Source organism: Anolis sagrei, chromosome 2, assembly GCF_037176765.1.
Source record: "Anolis sagrei isolate rAnoSag1 chromosome 2, rAnoSag1.mat, whole genome shotgun sequence".
NCBI classification, from domain to species: Eukaryota; Metazoa; Chordata; class Lepidosauria; order Squamata; family Dactyloidae; genus Anolis; species Anolis sagrei.
The window spans coordinates 192,547,064-192,564,572 of record NC_090022.1 but is presented as its reverse complement, the minus strand read 5'-3'; the positions used below and the strand labels follow the sequence as shown (position 1 = coordinate 192,564,572).

At 39.7% G+C, this 17,509-nt stretch overlaps 1 protein-coding gene across 2 annotated transcripts in view; it reads right to left on the bottom strand.

Annotated features, from left to right (window-relative positions):
- The window catches only part of SLC4A8 (solute carrier family 4 member 8), a 122,962-nt gene that overhangs the window by 30,637 nt on the left and 74,816 nt on the right, over positions 1-17,509 (bottom strand). For both annotated transcript variants that reach the window (XM_067464293.1, XM_060762798.2), the window contains exons 9-17: positions 15,665-15,752; positions 12,637-12,783; positions 10,887-10,987; positions 10,181-10,355; positions 9,812-9,945; positions 8,690-8,935; positions 6,534-6,639; positions 2,960-3,121; positions 849-962 (exon numbers count right to left, since the gene is read on the bottom strand). In XM_067464293.1, the coding sequence (XP_067320394.1) occupies positions 849-962; positions 2,960-3,121; positions 6,534-6,639; positions 8,690-8,935; positions 9,812-9,945; positions 10,181-10,355; positions 10,887-10,987; positions 12,637-12,783; positions 15,665-15,752 (1,273 nt within the window). The remainder of the gene's footprint in view (positions 1-848; positions 963-2,959; positions 3,122-6,533; positions 6,640-8,689; positions 8,936-9,811; positions 9,946-10,180; positions 10,356-10,886; positions 10,988-12,636; positions 12,784-15,664; positions 15,753-17,509) is intronic.

The following is a 17,509-nucleotide window of genomic DNA, read 5'->3' as shown; positions in this document are numbered from 1 at the left end:
TGGAGGAGTACTTGTTGTTGTTCTTCAATTCAAATAAAGCATCTGCTGTGTAGGGGTTTGTCTCTTTAGAAGGACCCCTGTGTTGAGCGCCAATGTTGCAGACTGCTTCTCTTTTTTTGGAAGAGGAATGGCAAAAGTTTTGGCTTGCATGACGAAAGCAGTCCCTTGACCATTTGGGTCAATAATATTCGGTCAGATAGTCCAGTGCCAAGATACCCACATCTTCATCACAGACAAATTTAAGGGCAAATTTCCCAATCTTTTCTCATTCTCTTCCCTCTCCCTTTGCTGTGTCTCTTTTTAATATCTCCCCAGTCCCACCCCTTACACACACCTCTTTCACAATTCCTCAGCTGATTGTGATTAGTCTCTTGAGCCTTGGTTCACACATCCCTCCTTTGAATTAAGGGTAGATTAACTGTGAATTATGACCAGGAATGCTTTGACGACGTGGCTATATAAGTGTGATGATGACGATGTTGCACTGTAATATGTTTTTAATTGTGTAATGATGATGCATTGTGTGGTTTGTATTTTTGTATATGAACACATGTTGTGAACCAGATCTGAGTCCCTCTTGTAGGTGAGAAGATCGGTATAGAAAACTTTTAAATAAATAAATAAATAAATAGATGTTTTATTTTCCCTAAGGGTAGTTCCCTCCTTAGTACTCTCACTCTTACATCATTGCATTAGACCTTCCTCCCATCGGTTTCAACTCCTCAAGTATAATATGCCTTCTATGCCCAAACGTGAGCTCTGCTAGACATCTACAAAGGACTCCCTTCATCCAACCAAGACTGACTCTATGCATATCAAGTGTATCATTATTAAAAAGGCAAGCCTACCTGGAAGGAGCTTGGGACGTTTAGCTTCGGTGATGGGATTCCAATTAAGTAGTCAATCAACACCATGATAACGATGGTAATGAAAATAGCAAAGTCACCAATAATGGAACGTACCTAGTGAGAGAAAGCAGGAATGGGCTCAACAGGGTGCATGCTGGTTGTCAGGGCACTCAGGAAACTTCACTCTGTTATCACAGTGGATCAGGGTTCAAATAGCTAGTCCAGCGACTGAAAAGGACAATAGGCCAGAAAAGCCGATAGCATTAGACAGACCTGAGACAAGTCATGTCTTAAATTACTTACAAAGTGTTTACGTGTGTATGATCCCCCTACACACCTCCACATCCAAAGAATGCAAGCAGCATATGGCACACACCCTGGCATATATTTAGCTTGTTAGCAGCTAAAAGCTCAGACTGAACCTCTCTCTATTGCAGCTATACCACCCTTTTTCTCCAAGAGCTGAAACAGGCTAGGAAGTCATCAATTCCCCGGTGGCGCAGTGGGTTAAACCCTTGTGCCGACAGGACTGAAGACCGACAGGTCCCAGGTTCGAATCCAGGGAGAGCACGGGTGAGCTCCCTCTGTCAGCTCCAGCTCCCCATGCGGGGACATGAGAGAAGCCTCCCAAAAGGATGGTAAACATCAAAAACACTGGACGTCCCCTGGGCAAAGACCTTACAGACGGCCAATTCTTTCACAACAGAAGCGACTTGCAGTTTCTCAAGTCGCTCCTGACATGAAAAAAAAATTCAAACTCAAGACATCAACCACAATGTGGTATGAGCTAGCCAGAATAACACACTACAGTGTATATCAGTGGATTTGTGATGCCAAGCTAAGTGTGGGAGGGGTGTTGCAGTCCACAGAAACTGTTCTGTTTAATTCAGTCCACGCTATAACTTAAAATGCAGGAAGAAGGGCCCAGGGAAATAGTGAAATAAAATAAAATGAGACAAGCAAAGCATTACTTGACTACATTCTTTAGCTCTTTCCCTCCTGCCTCTCCAATCACATCCAATGCAGGAAGTATTGCCCCCTGCTCTGGTGCACTTTTATATCTTTAGCAATTGTGGTTTTCCTGGACTTCTGTACTGCTGCCTTGCAGTTGAAAGAGAAAGATACCTGTCATATCTGGCAAGGATGCAGATATCTGCACCCAAGCTGAAATCCATACCCAAAGGAAAGCAACTGAGTCTTGAAGCACCCAAAACCAATGGCTAATATCCCGTAACAATAACTAGAGAGGTACAACTGATAAAGCCACTCCCCAAAAACGTCCTTTGTACCCCTGAAGCACCTTGGCTGAGGTGTTGCAGATTGGGATACTGGGAAATTACATTGGCAGTGCATTCTTTGCTGAAAAGCGCACTGAGACCAAGCAGCTAGAGAGACTTTTTGGGGGTCCACCACAACAACTAGTAGCAAGGCATCCCATGAATTCTGATTGTTCAGGGCATTGTCGGGTTACAATCGTAGGTTTTGTGAGGTCACCCTTGGTAATTAATCCCTAGCATGTATGTGGTAGTACATCTACCTAACAAGCTTTGTAACTGCTGAACAGAATGTTTAACTTGGTCTCAGTTTTCCAAGACTTGAGCCTTCTTAACAGATAATAATAATAATGATAATAATAATAATAATAATAATAATAATAATAATAATCTTTATTTATACCCCGCCACCATCTCCCCCAACAGGGACTCGGAGCGGCTTACATGGGGCCAAGCCCGAACAACAAATTACAATACAAAAATACTAATTGCAATAAAATAAACAACATCATAATAAAGTAAAAACATCAAAGCATATGAACAGTACACACAAAACATAGAAACCAAACATAATGACAGAGAGCGGGCTGCAAGTACATAAAATGATTTAAAAACTCAGGGTGAGATAAAGGGGCAGAACTGTTTGTAAGGGAGGACTCAGAGAGAGAGAAATAAACAGATGCAAAGAAAATTATCCATCTCAATAGTGCTGAGGAGAGGATTCAGTCTAGGCTTCCAATGAGAAAACTAAGCAGGGCACTGAAAGATACCTAGACAGCCATTGTTATATAGAAAAAAAACAGGCTTTAAACTGGTTTATCGTCACCAGTTACTTACTTTTGTTGGGAAGTAACTACTAGTCTTAAACTGCTTCAGGAGGCTGGACAGGATGAAGGTAGCAAAGAACAAGATAGTGGACCAGAAAAGGACATTGGGTGTAAAGGGGCCATCGTCGTCGCATGTAGGGCCAGTGAATTCTCCATGCATCTCATGACATTGCTGTTCAAAAAGGTATAATTGGAGCATTAAAAGCACAACCACGGCAACAGGAGATAATTACAGTAAACATTTGAATGAGGGCTACTGATGTCTAGTAACAGAGAAACATCAAATTGAATGGAACAAGCAGAGCAGGCTAAATATTATTGGCTTTTCATTAACCACAGACAGCCTTACAAGGGCAATGGTGTAATTGTGCAACCTCAACATTTTGTTCTGGCAAAAATTCTTAGCCTAAAATTGTACATGCAGGAAATGCTAGAATAGTACCAGAATAATACACAACAGAGGTGGTACAGGATCAGAAATGAAATATGATAAAGTACATATTTACCATAAGAGATGGTTTTAAGCAACTGATTTTAAAGTGGAAATAAATGATTTTAATTTTTGTATATATTTCTGGTTTTATGTCCCAGTATTGAATGTTTGCCATATATATGTTGTGCTCTGCCCTGAGCCCCCTGCGGGGTGATAAGGGAGGAATATAAATGTTTTAAATACATAAATAAATACATAAATAATACACTAATGCATATGTATGCTAACTATTCAAGCAAATTCCTAAAGGCAATGCTTTGCCAAATGGCACTTTATAGCATTTAAAGTACTGCAGCTCTCCGTGGACGATACCACCACATCCAAGCAAAGCTATTATTCTTGGTGGGAGTGTTGCCCTAAGTTGACTTAAGAGTACAAGGTCATCGTTAATTCATGTACAAAACTGGGCTCAGTCCTGATTGCATTGAAAATGAAAAACAGCCACTGAGAAACCTAGAACGATGGTTCCCAAACATTTTTTGACCAGGGAACACTTGACCAGGGACTTGACCAGGAACCACATTGACCATGGACCACTATCCAACATCAGTACCAATAAGGTTAGGAATCATTTCTTTAGATTTGGTTTGGTTATTTGGGGTGCTGATTCAGAAAATTGCATTGTACAGATCACATCAGCTCTAGTTTCTGATACATAACATATGCCATTCCAGTAGTAGCCATCTCCTTGCCCTCAGAAAACCATATTGAATAAGCCTCGGCATTATAAGAGGGTTTTGCGAGATCAGTCACTCTCATTGCAATAATGTAGAATAGTGAGGCTGCAGACCATATTTTAGTTCTTGTGGACCACTGGTGGTCAATGGACCACAGGTTGGGAACCACTGATCTAGTAGAATATCACATACTAAAAGTTTTCATTAAGTTCTGTAGAAATTCCATGTAACATGTTTTAGAACCTAAGCTCCAATCTCCTCAAAAGATCTTTCAGATTCATTCGTTATGGTCATTATTTCACATTTCAGTGGTTCACGTTTAAAGTGCCTGTTTGCTTGTTCCCTTGACGAAGAGATTCCCTGCTTCATCACTGGGAACCTGTTAGTCTCATGTAGTGACCCTCTTTAGCAATGCTGGCGTGTTTAATTTTGAGTAAGAAATTCCCAAGGGAATACTAGAATCAGCTTGTCACAGCAAACAGAATCTAGTGGTACCTTAATAACAACGCCATTTTATTGGCATTTCTTTATCATCCCTCTCTGGACATTTTTAAACTTCCCCTTGCCTGTACAAATAGCACAAAAGTAATTCAAACAATAAATGGAGTGCAGCAATACAAATTACAGTATGGCATCGAATAAACAATAACAGAAGTCAATCCTGGCAGATAAAGTTGGCACTTCAACAAGAAAAATATTATATATTTGCAGTTCTGCAACCGAAAAGACCTCCTTCTTTGTTGACACATAGTGTGCCAGAGATAATTGGAGAAGAGCACCCATTGATGATTTTAAGCCACAGGTTGGTTGTAAGGCATCAGGTCCTATCTGATTTTGTAAGGCACTGTAGGCTATAAACACACACACACACACACATATATATGGCTTCCAAATATTGCAGGGGAAATGCACACACGCACATTCATATAGATAGATATAGATAGATATGAACATAGATATATAGGGCTTGCAAATATTGCAGGTGAGAAATGCACATATAGAGAGTGAGTATTTGCAAAAGTTTTTCAGGGGAAATGCATATGTGAAATTAGTATATATAATTATAGATCTATATCTAGCTCTGCATTGTTTATATAGGCATTGAATGTTTGCCCGTTACTATATTGGAAGCCGGCCTAAGGCACCATGGGGAGATAGGGTGGGATACAAATGAAGTTATTATTGTTGTTGTTGATTATTATTATTATTATTATGTTACTGTTGATACCACATTGTTTTTGTTGACCCTACTTTTCCACTTACAGAGCTAGTTTACTGTTTTTTTCTTTAAAATATGGTAAATATTCAAAAACATTTAACCTACCGATGCCTCAATTAATATAATATTATTGGTATCTATTTTTATTTTGAAATTACCAGTAGCTGCTGCCTTTCCTGCCCTTGGCTTATGCTTATGTTTTTCCAGTTTTTTTGTGGTAAAAATAGGTGCCTTGGCTTATATTCAGGTTCACTTATACTCAAATATATAGATATATATCATATATTGCAAGCAACGGCTAGAAATAGCTGCTGGAGCCTTGACACCATTATAACCCGAGAAACTCAACTTATATTCGAGTATATACGATATAAGAAGAAAGAACTGGCAAAATAACTTTTGAGTATTTTGTCTCTAAAAAAACCCCTATTTCTTTCATGGGATCATGATAAGTCAAGGGATGACATGAAGGCCCATACATGCACAGACTGATAAAAAAAGAAAAAGAGATACTCCTGTAGATGTTAAGATCTCAAGTTGTGTGGGCATAACATTTTGGAGATTTCATGTCATCAGTTACAGTCTAACAACTTTTATTTGGCATAGATTTTGATGTATACAAATCCATTTCATGAGATTCATGGAGTATTGCTTTAGCTTGTAAGTATTTATGTACATACATGATTTGCAGGGCAATTGAAGTGGGAATAAAATAAAAAGACATTTATCATTACCTTTACAGAACCTGTACAGAACAAAGGCTTTTAATTAAAATTCCACCCAGCTATTGACAATTACTCAGGCTGAGAGAATCATTAATGTTTGCACATTGTACATTTCGGTCACCTCAGAGTCACCTCTCACCCTTGAGTAAATATCTGCCAACTACAGTATTTCAAGCATCTTATGAAATGGTTCCCAGCCCATGAACGCCTATCCCAAATAAGGCACATGGTGCTATAAGGTGCCACAAAACTCTTGTTCAGTTAATGAAATATTTTTCTACTTAGTGCAGTGGTTCTCAACCTGTGGGTTCCCAGGTGTTTTGGCCTACAAATCTCAGCCAGTTTACCAGCTGTTAGGTTTTCTGGGAGTTGAAGGCCAAAACATCTGGGGACGTACAGGTTGAGAACCACTGACTTAGTGGATGATGCTGTGCTAAAGGTTTTCCCCCCCGAAAAGTCCAAAGACTTACAGAAACAGTGAGATTAGCCCATGCAACTGCTGAGGATGTGATGTTTTTGCTATCCCAGTAGTCCAACGTTTCAGCACTGGGCTTCTGCGGGGCTGAACATCTACAGCTGATAGGAATAAGAAAAGGATAATTAAATACATAAATTAATAATTCTCAAATAAAAATTTGTCCTCTCTCTGCTTCAGGAGGAGGCAAAAGCAATCCCTTTCTGAACATATCTTGCCACAAAAATCAGTGACAGGTTCACTTTGAATTGAATTAAATGGTCAGGGTAGATGGGGCCTTAGATAAAAATTCTTAGAATTGGGGGAATTATTTAATGTCTTTTCTCCAAAGGTTGTCTGAACCTGCCTTTCCAAGACCAGCTCGTTTCAATGCCACACATTTCACAGCTCTGAAATCTCAGGAGCAGAACAGCACTGCCCTTCCTCTGATTGGCTTAATAGCCATGCAGTGTGATATAACACTGACATTGACACAATCAAGGGCAAGGACAATTGTCATTGCTTCTCCTCTTGGTACTTCAAGGAAGCTAAAAATAAGGCTTCCCAGATTTTCAGGAGAACAAGTGCAGCTCGCAGAAAGTTCTCTGCCCACTTTACCCTCTTTTGCTACCCCTTGAAAAAAGGAAATGACCAAGAATCAAGTGCGAGGGGGGGAAAAGACTATCTCAGCTCAAACTCCTTTTTTTAAAAAAGAGCAAAGGATACTGTGTTAAATGCGTCTATTAAATCTGTAACATCAGATTTGGTTGTCTGGTGCAAGATTATCAAGAATACATAGCTGTCACTGATTACTCACTCTGCATTTTCCAAACAATGTTTAATTAAAAGCAGTGGTTCCCAACCTGTGAGTCCCCAGGTGTTTTGGGGACCCATAACTCACAGAAATCCCAACCAATTTACAAGCTGTTAGGATTTCTGGGAACGAAAGGCAAAAACATCTGGGGACCCACAGGTTGAGAACCATTTATTTATTTATTTATTTATTTATGGCATTTATATGCCACCCTTCTCACCCCGAAGGAGACTCAGAGCGGCTTACAAGATATACTTTCATACAAGATATTATATTATTAGCATAGTACAATATCAGTATCATATATTACTATATTACTATGTTCTAATGCTTTGCTTGATGTTTTATTTGCTTATGACTTTTATTGTGTATGTGTATGTTTTGTTGTTGGCGGCCTTGGCCTTTGTAAGCCGCATCGAGTCCTTCGGGAGATTTTGCGGGGTATAAATAAAGTTAATAATATACTATATTGCATTATGCCATTATATTGTAATATTAGTAATATTACATGTAATGTAAATATATAATTATATTTATAATATTGTATTATTATTACTAGTATTATATTGTATTACATTATAATATTATAAGAGATATGATACTATCCAACATCTCACAGATCAAAACCAGAATAAATACAGTGTTCCCGCATTACTTCGCAATTTGCTTTTTGCAGGCTCTCTGTTTCGCGGGTTTTTGCCTCCCAGTTTATGAATGGTTGCTGTTGCCCAGAGCAGCAACAATGGAGTGTGGAAAGGGCGAGAGAGAGAAGTAGCCAATCAAGAGAGATTACAAAGCAAAGCAGAGATAGCTAGCCAAAAAAAAAAAAAGTTGTTAGGTGCCTTTAAATCTCTCCTCACTTCTGCCTCACCCTCGGAATGCAATATACATATATAGCATCCCTACTTCATGGATTTTCACTTTTCGCAGGTCGTCATGGAACGTAACACCCGCAATAAGTGACGGAACACTGTATAGCCAAGCAACTTCAAAGTGCAGTCATTTTTTATTAATGAGAAATAACAAATAAGCAAGGAGAGGCTGCAGTAATTTGCTTTTGCCCAAACCTGCTGGGTAAGGCAAAATTCCACATCTCTCCTACTCCTAGCTGGATTCAGTGCAAATTACTTTTGCATTTTGGACTTATTTGCAGAAACTGAAGTAAGATAGAGATAAAAGAGGGGGGGGGAGTGGGGACTTTTAAAAACAAGTGAAATACTAGAATTACAGAGGTTTAATTGAGACTAACCCCACCAACTGGAATATAAACATACATAACCAGACTTCTCATAATTGACATTCTCAAAATAATCAGTGAATGCAAATAAATCGACAACAATTGATTTTAAAACACTTACTAATACAAGGTGAGTTGGTCAAGATTGCTGTTCATGTGAATTGGGTATTTCCTTCCCAGTTTAAGCAATTTCTCTAAAGATTCGAAGATGAAAATGAGGCAGATCAAAGAGGCGAAAGCTTCTTCTGTAAACCGGGTGATGTAGCAGACAAGGGAACTGGCATCAGTTGCCACAAGCACGACACATAGGAAAGCAGTCCACAGGCCAATGCATGATCGTAATGAGAGATAAGAAAGGCCATAGTCCCTGTAGAAAAGGGGACACACCAGAGAGGGGGGATAATAGGGGGAAGGAAAAAGGAATATTTGGGACACCATTATAAGGAAGAGTGGAAGTTTAATATTCCCAGAATAAGGAGAACTCTCAGCAATATGCCCTCATAATGCACTTTAATACTGATTTAGGATGGACTGCGTTCCCTCGTTTCTCTGAAAAATCCTATCCCAGTTATATTTTACCTTGTTCACGTCAGCATATTTTCAATTTTAATCTATTACATTCGGCCCGGCCATTTTTTAAAATTGTTTATATGTCACCATTGATTGTTTTTGTTTATGTGATTTATATGATTTGTATTTTATTGATTGTTTATTGATGTTGTGTTTATTGATGTTTTGTTTGATGTACTTTGGGCTTGGCCTCATGTAAGCCGCATCGAGTCCCTTGGGGAGATGGTAGCGGGGTACAAATAAAGTTTATTATTATTATTATTATAAAGTTTATTATAATATCACCGCGCGACATTTATTTATTTATTTATTTACTCTTTTTTCCCTCTCCACTACCCCATCCACCCCGTCCGCCCAAAAAAACCCTCCCCCCTTTTTTTTCTGGATTTTAGATCCATCTGTGTAAATACTCAATATATATATATATATATTAAAAAGAAATAGGAATATGGGACAAATATCTGGTTCTGATGACAAAATCATGAAGTCATAGAGATACAAAAGCTATTTAGTCTTATATGCCCCCTATTAATCCATCAAGATCCCACTCCTATCTGACTCTATTTGTAATTGAGTTTGTTGCTGTTCCCCCCCCCCCCCCCCCACGTGCCACACTTCTTGCTATCTATTGCATTCATCCGTCTACTGATCGTGAAAGAGAGCACAGCCTTACTTGCAAAATGTGTACAAAATTTTCTCAAAGACCAGCACAGGCCCAGTGCTGCCCAAGATGGTGAGGGGCTGACCAGCAAAGAGCGAATACACCACTCCAGTCATTGAAGCTCCGAGCAAGGATTCTATTGCACTCTGAAGGTTAAAACACAGAGATAAAATCACAAGAATTGCCAGGTTGAGTCAGAGCAAAGAGTCTGGCCAATGCTAGATTCCAAACAGATGGCAATAACAAATTTTAGAGGGGCTGCTACATCTGTGACAGACCTCCCCCTTTAAGCTACTTTACACTTCTGTAAGGTAACTGCTTCCATTGCCATCTACCTGAGAATTACTAATAATGCACAAAACAGTTGGGAGACTTTCTTACTATTTGTCCCTCTGTTGCTTCTCCAAGTAACCCCCCAAAAGTGATCACAGGAGACATGCTGGCACAGTACAGGAAGAGGAAGGAGGCTAAGCACTGGAAACTCAAACCATCTTTAAAGTCGCTCCAATACCAAGGAACTTTCCGCTTCACATCCAAGATCAAGCCACCAAAGAGCCTGCAAAGAAGAGACAGACATATTGCATACCAAAAGACATGCCAATGTGTCATTTCATTCCTGGGTTAGAAAACTGATAACATAAATGTGGAAACAAATCAGTATCTTTCAAAAATCACTTAAAATATGATACATTTTAAAATAAAATAAAAATGTATGAAAGGTTAAATAGGCTCAATAAAAAGCACTCTTCCTTATGCTTCACAAGCTGGCTTGAATAAAATTGTCTGTCTGCTTACAAAAGGAAATCAAGGAGAATGTTCCCCTTTTAAATCTCCAAATTATTGTATTTTCTTTTTCTTTTAGGACTAGTAACTACCTTTCTCACTATGCCCCTGAGAATTAGCAATGGTCATTGGTGCTAATACTTCAAAGCAGAAGATATCCATGTACATCCATTACTGACTCTTTACCATAAAGAAGGTTTTCTGAATCCACTATCAATGTCCCTGGACAACTCTGAGTTCTACTGTTATGACTGAGAGTTGCTTTTACTACAAGCCGTTAAAGGCAGATAGAACAGAAATTCACCTTCCCGTTCTCTGGAGCTCTGGCCCTCTGTCATCTTCTATTTCCTCGTGGCAAAGACTTCCATTGGGGACCCCTGGTGGTCCTGGCATCTTTCTCTTTTCCTAATAAAATGTCAACACAGTGAACAATATCATTACTTTTTATTTGCTTGTATCAAAAATGGGGCATCAGTACAAATACACAGAAACAGACACAAAAATATGGTATAATCTTTATAGGCGGTCTTCCACGAGGAAAGTGAATAGAATCTGTAATAGGGAAGTTTCATATCAGATTGTTGCATGGAAGGGGGTTCATTTACTACTTTGTAATTCAATGTACTTAGCTTCCTCCTTCCACCCTGTTTTCCTTGTCTTTCTCTTTTTTTCTTTTTCTTCTTTCTTTCTTTCTTTTTACTTTTCTTTTCTTTTCTTTTTTTTTGAGGCAGATTTGTCTCTTGACTCAGTTTGTGGTTGCAGTAAGGGGTGTTATTTTGTTCTCCTCAATTTGGGCCTCCCCTTCTCTTCTTCTTTGTTTCAGATGCTGAGCCATCTGAGCCACTGCCTCAGAGTGTGGTGGAAGCTCCTTCTTTGAAGGCTCTTAAACAGAGGCGGGATGGCCATCTATTGGGGGTGCTTTGATTGTGCTTTCTCTGCATGGCAGGGGGTTGGACTAGATGGCCCCTGAGGTCTCTTCCAATTCTATGAGTCTATTATTCTATGATCAAAATTGCTATTGTGTTTATTTTTATATAGCCTTTCTACTTCCTTTAAACTTGGTGATTCTGTGTTACTGTCATAGACTGTATGGAACAAGATGGAAGTAAGCAAGTAAGTGGAACTGCAAGAAACCCATATCTAATTTCCCTCTGGCTATCCTCCAAAACTTACAAATGATAGAAAAATTCTGATAAAGATGACATTGTCTACAAATGGTTCAACCCTTCTCATTGATTATTCGTTCAGTCACGTCCGACTCTTCGCGACCAGAGATCCCTGTCGACCGTGGCCACCCCAGCTCCTTCAAGGTCAAGGCAATCACTTCAAGGATGCCATCCATCCATCTTGCCCTTGGTCTCTCCATCTTCCTTTTTCCTTCCATTTTCACCAGCATTATAGTCTTCTCTAAGCTTTCCTGTCTTCTCATGATGTGGCCAAAGTACTTCATCTTGGCCTCTAATATCCTTCAGTGAGCAGTCAGGCATTATTTCCTGGAGTATTGACTGCTTTGATCTTCTCGCGGTCCAAGGCTCTCTCAGAATTTTCCTTCAGCACCACAGTTCAAAGGTGTCTATCTTCCTTCGCTCAGCTTTCCTTATGGCCCAGTTCTCACATCCATAGGTTGCTATGGGGAATACTATTGCTTTAACTATGTGAGTCTTTGTTGCCACTATTCAACAAATTAGGGGATTTTATCAATTCTCTAACACTGGTAACAGTTCAAACCTATGTCCATTGAACTGGCACACAAAAACCATTAAAACGTAGTAGTACAATAAAAGTCAAATAATGTACACACACAATCAGGGTTGCTACAGTTTTAACACAAGACTCAACAAGAACAAAGTCCTGCCTGCAATTTCAATATGCCAAAATAGTTGAACAAACTATCTTCAGCTAGGCTGGCTCTGAACAAATAGGTGGAAACATTATCATATACTACAAGCTTGTTTACATTGCCCACCTAACTCAGAGGACAAGTTCTCCAGCATAAGATTCAGCATTAAACTTCTGTACTCTAATATTCTGAAAGTCTCCATATTATGATTTACCTGGGAAGGGAGGTGTTTGGGTGGCTCTATTCTAATCGATGGGTCCCATTCTCCAGGCGGTAGCACTGTCACCTGGTCCAGAAATTCATCAAACCCAGCCAACAGGTCACTACGGTCCTTGGCTTTGTAAGCAACATCATGGAAAATCTATTATCACAAGGCCAAGAAGAGACATCAGTTAGTTATATTTAACAATGAAACAAGAACGAAAGCCATTTAAAAAAACCTGCCTTATCAAATAAATGATTACCATCTGTTAATAGACTTGTTCTGAAAAGTAAGACACAACAACGATAGAGACAGAGATGTGCTATACCAGAATGTTTCTGGTTTGTTTTAAGTAATGCAGTTCATAGGCTAAAGGGTATACAGTATTCTACAAGTACTGGTGAAGTTCTGTGTATCTCCATATACAAAGATGTTTTTAAAAAGAGCATACTTGATTATGTATTAGCTTAGAAGAACCTCCCCTATTATTGAATGCATTTATTGGTGTTATGCCTGCATTAGACAGTTTTCGCATAGTTTCTGTGTACATTTTCAGTAACTGTCATGTTCTGCTACTATGAATAAATCCCCTTGAATCTATACTTCAAATTACTCTGGAATGATTGGAAGATTAAGAAGAACTTCCTGACTGTAAGATCTGTTCTCTACCCCGAGGTGTGGTGGAGGCTCCTTCTTTGGAGGCTTTTAAGTAGAGGCTAGATGGCCATCTGTCAGGGGTGCTTTGAATGCGATTTTCCTGCTTCTTGGAAGGGGGTTGGACTGGATGGTCCAAGAGATCTCTTCCAATTCAATGATTCTATGATTGATCATCCTTTACAAATCCCACCCTCTTCTTCCCCACCTCTATCTTTCAAACCTAAGGGCCATAACAAACAGAAAGTGCCCACCCCACTGCACTTGCCCTGTTGTAATGCGAATACTGGTACCTCTTCTATCACCTTCGTTCTGATTATTTTAGATCTTTCAACTTGCTTCTTCCTGTACTAACCTGTCTAGCTGATTTCTTTTTGAATTGTCGGTACTTTTAAAATGCTACTCAAGATGCAAAAACAGGTAGCCATTTAAGATGTTTAAGATGATCATTGAAATTTTCTATTTTTGAATGACAGAGGAACAGAACTAAAATCCCAGGACTTCTGCCAGGAATGACTCATCTATGACAGATCCTCCCTGCTTCTCTCTTTCCTGTAACATCTAGGCATATTTACCTCTGTCATAACAATTTCACGCTCTGTGTTTGACCAGCACTGCCAGCAGTGGTTACTGATATGGAGCAGAAGTAAGGAAAGGGAAATGCAATAGTTTTTACCAGTAAACCTATATCAAGCATAATATTTAGGCCCTGCATTGGAAAAATTGCTATGGCACTAGTTATGAACTTTGAGTAAAGAGCTAAATCTCCTTCTACATCCCACCTCGGAGTTTAAGATCTTCCAGGGAGGCCCTGCTCTCGGCCCCACCTTTATCACAAGTGAGACTGGTGGGGACGAGAGATAGGGCCTTCTCGGTGGTGGCCCCTCGCCTGTGGAATGCACTCCCCGGGGAAATTAGGTCATCAACATCCCTCCTCTCCTTCAGGAGGAAGTTAAAAACCTGGATTTGGGACCAGGCCTTCGGGTAAGATGGCAGATGGACAAATGGCAATGACGACCAGAGTAGGAAAGGACAATGACATTGCTGGGTGGATTATGGGTTTATAAATCGGCGAACAATGACCACAAGATGATTTTATTGCTGTTATTGTATTGATTTGATTGTTTTAACTAGTAATAACTGTTGATGTTAAATTGTAAATTGTATACTGTATTTTGTGAATTGTTGAGCATCAAATTGTGCCTTTTGTAAGCCGCCCTGAGTCCCCCTTAGGGGGTTGAGAAGGGCGGGTAGAAGCACTCCAAATAAATAAATAAATAAATAAATGAGGCACATACTATATTTTCTTAGGCCCTTCCACACAGCTCAATAATATCCCAGATTATCTGCTTTGAACTGGAACATATGGCAGTGTGAACTCAGATAACCTAGTTCAAAGCACATATTGTGGGATTTTCTGCCCTGATATCCTGGGTTATGTGGCTGTGTGGAAGGGCTCTTAGAAAGTTGTCAATGTTTTGGGACTGTCTACATGAAGAAGGCAGACAGACAGTTTGGTGAAGAGGTTTGAATGTTGCACTAGGACTCTGGAGGCCAAGGTGCAGATGGAAACCTTGGGCAAGTTGCACTCTCTCAGCCTCCCTCAGGGTAAATCTTGCCCCACAAAAACCCTGTCATGGGTTTGCTTCATGGTTGCAATTAACACAAAAGACAATGGATTCCCAAAATCAGAACAAACACAAATCCACAAGTCGTAGTACATACATCACAAAGGTGAATGTTTTTTTCAGCTTATATAATACAATATTAAATGTATAACCAACTTAAATAATATAGAATTGAGCAATATACAATGAACAAAAAACTCTTGTTTAACAGTGATTTTATATCAGTAACAAAAGTAGAGTCTTTCTTGCTGTAAAGCAGACTTCTCTTAAGGGCATAAGATCCCTTACTTTCTCTAAAGATACTCTTGAGTGGAGTTTTCAGTCCCTTGTAAGAGAATTTCCAGACCGGTTTCGACTGACTAACGTCTTCCTCAGGTGGAGAAATGTGAAGAGTACAATGAAGTGGACATCAAGTTCTCTGTCTGGAAGCACCCTCAGGCATCATAACCACAAGCTATGTATCTACATTCGAGCTCCACTCTCCTGACTAAACAGAGTAACCTTCAGCCTCCCAGAGGCGTGAACTGTATCACAATTCCCCTCAGTTCTAGTCTAATGATGAGGAATATGGGAGTTGTAGTCAAACATCTGGAGGGCCACATAAAATAACATGGCAGGCCTTGAGTTTGACACATGTTTTCTAAAATTTCTCTAGCGTGGCTTAAGTTTCAGAAATAGCTGGATGTGGGGATTACCTGTAGATCTCTGTAATGCACACAACTTAAAGAACGGAAATAACCTTCAGTATTTTACCATACCTCATCAGTCATGAGAGTAGCCATGGATCTCCCAATCTCATGGTATTGCTTTCCTTTCCCTATTGGACCAAGTAGGAGAAAGAAGAACCTACACAGAAAAGAAGACTGCGTGTGAGAGAGCTTTTATTGTACAATGGGCTACAACATTTGGACGCTGTTGGATAATTTTCTATCCTTAAAACACTTTATCAAACTTCAAGCTACACAGCAGAAGTGCGTGCTGATAATCCTAGTAACTCTGGAGTATAAACATTAAACAAACAGCAGACTTTATTTTTATTCCAACCAAAAAGGCTTTTTATCTCTTTACAGTTCCGTAATCCAAAATATGGAGTCCCCAATGGCACAGCGGGTAAAACCACTGAGTTGCTGAACTTTCTGACTGAAAGGTCAGCGGTTTGAATCCGGGGAGTTGGATGAGCTACTGCTGTTAGCCCCAGCTTCTGCCAATCTAGCAGTTCAAAAACATGCAAATGTGAGTAAATCAATAGGTACCACTTCGGCAGGAAGGTAACAGTGCTCCATGTAGTCATGCCGGCCACATGACCTTGGAGGTGTCTACAGACAACGCCAGCTCTTCGGCTTAGAAATGGAGATGAGTACCACTCCCAGAGTCAGACTCAACTAGACTTGATGTCAAGGGGAAACCTTTACCTTTACCTTAATCCAATATAGATATAGATATAGATATAGATAGTTTCTCCTCCTCCTTCTACTTGGAGTATTCTCTTTCATTATATTTTCAGTTATAAAGCAGTATTTGATCCACTGGTTCATGGAATCAAATCACACACTGAAGTCTCTTCTATAGGGAAGTCCCAAACAGTTCACTATTCTTGGAATGCCCAAAACCTCTATCATGGAGAAGCTAACATGATGTCGTTGTTCGCTTAATTTATGTCCCTATTTATTTATTTATTTATTTGCTGTATTTGTATACCATCTTTCTCAGCCTGCAGGCGACTCAAGACAGTTTACAGGCCTAACCAATAATCTACTGCATTACACCTGCAGCGAATTCTTTATTGCTTACAGATTCCATTCATTAGTTACTTTGTGATTTACTCAGAACTTAGGTTCTCCTTAATCACTCCTGACTTTACAATTACCTACGAATCTGCCAGAAACTATAACAAACTCTAACAGACAGGTGTCTTTTAAAGAAATTGAGATTTGTAGCATCTCACACATACTGCAAGAAAATATAAGATTCAAACCTGCATGTTGACTTTGGCTGTCATCAGTTTTGAGGACTGCTGTACGAAAACAGCTGTTTATTATTTATTATTTTATTTCACTTACTTATACCCCGCCCTTCTCACCCTGGGGGGGACTCAGGGCGGCTTACAGTGGAGGCACAATTAGATGCCCAAATCCATTAACAGTAGTACAAAATACAAAAACAATTCAACAATTAAATTAAAAAACATCAATACATAATAAAATAATAAAACAGTCTCATGCTAAAACAATCTCAAGCTCAGGGTTCAGAGTCCATATTTCATTCCATTCCATTTGTCCATATCTATCGTCCGATCCTTAGTTTAGTTGTTAGAATGACCAAAGGCTTGGTCCCACACCCAGGTCTTCAGTTTTCTCCTAAATGTCAGGTGGGAAGTCGCCGATCTAATCTCCCCGGGGAGTGAGTTCCACAGGCGGGGGGCCACCACTGAGAAGGCCCTGCTCCCAGTCTCCGCCAGCCTCACTTGTGACAGTGGCGGAGTCGAGAGCAGGGCCTCCCCAGAAGATCTTAAACTTCGAGGTGGGATGTAGAGGGAGATCCGTTCGGACAAATACACTGGGCTGGAACCGTGTAGGGTTTTGTAGGTCAAAACCAGCACTTTG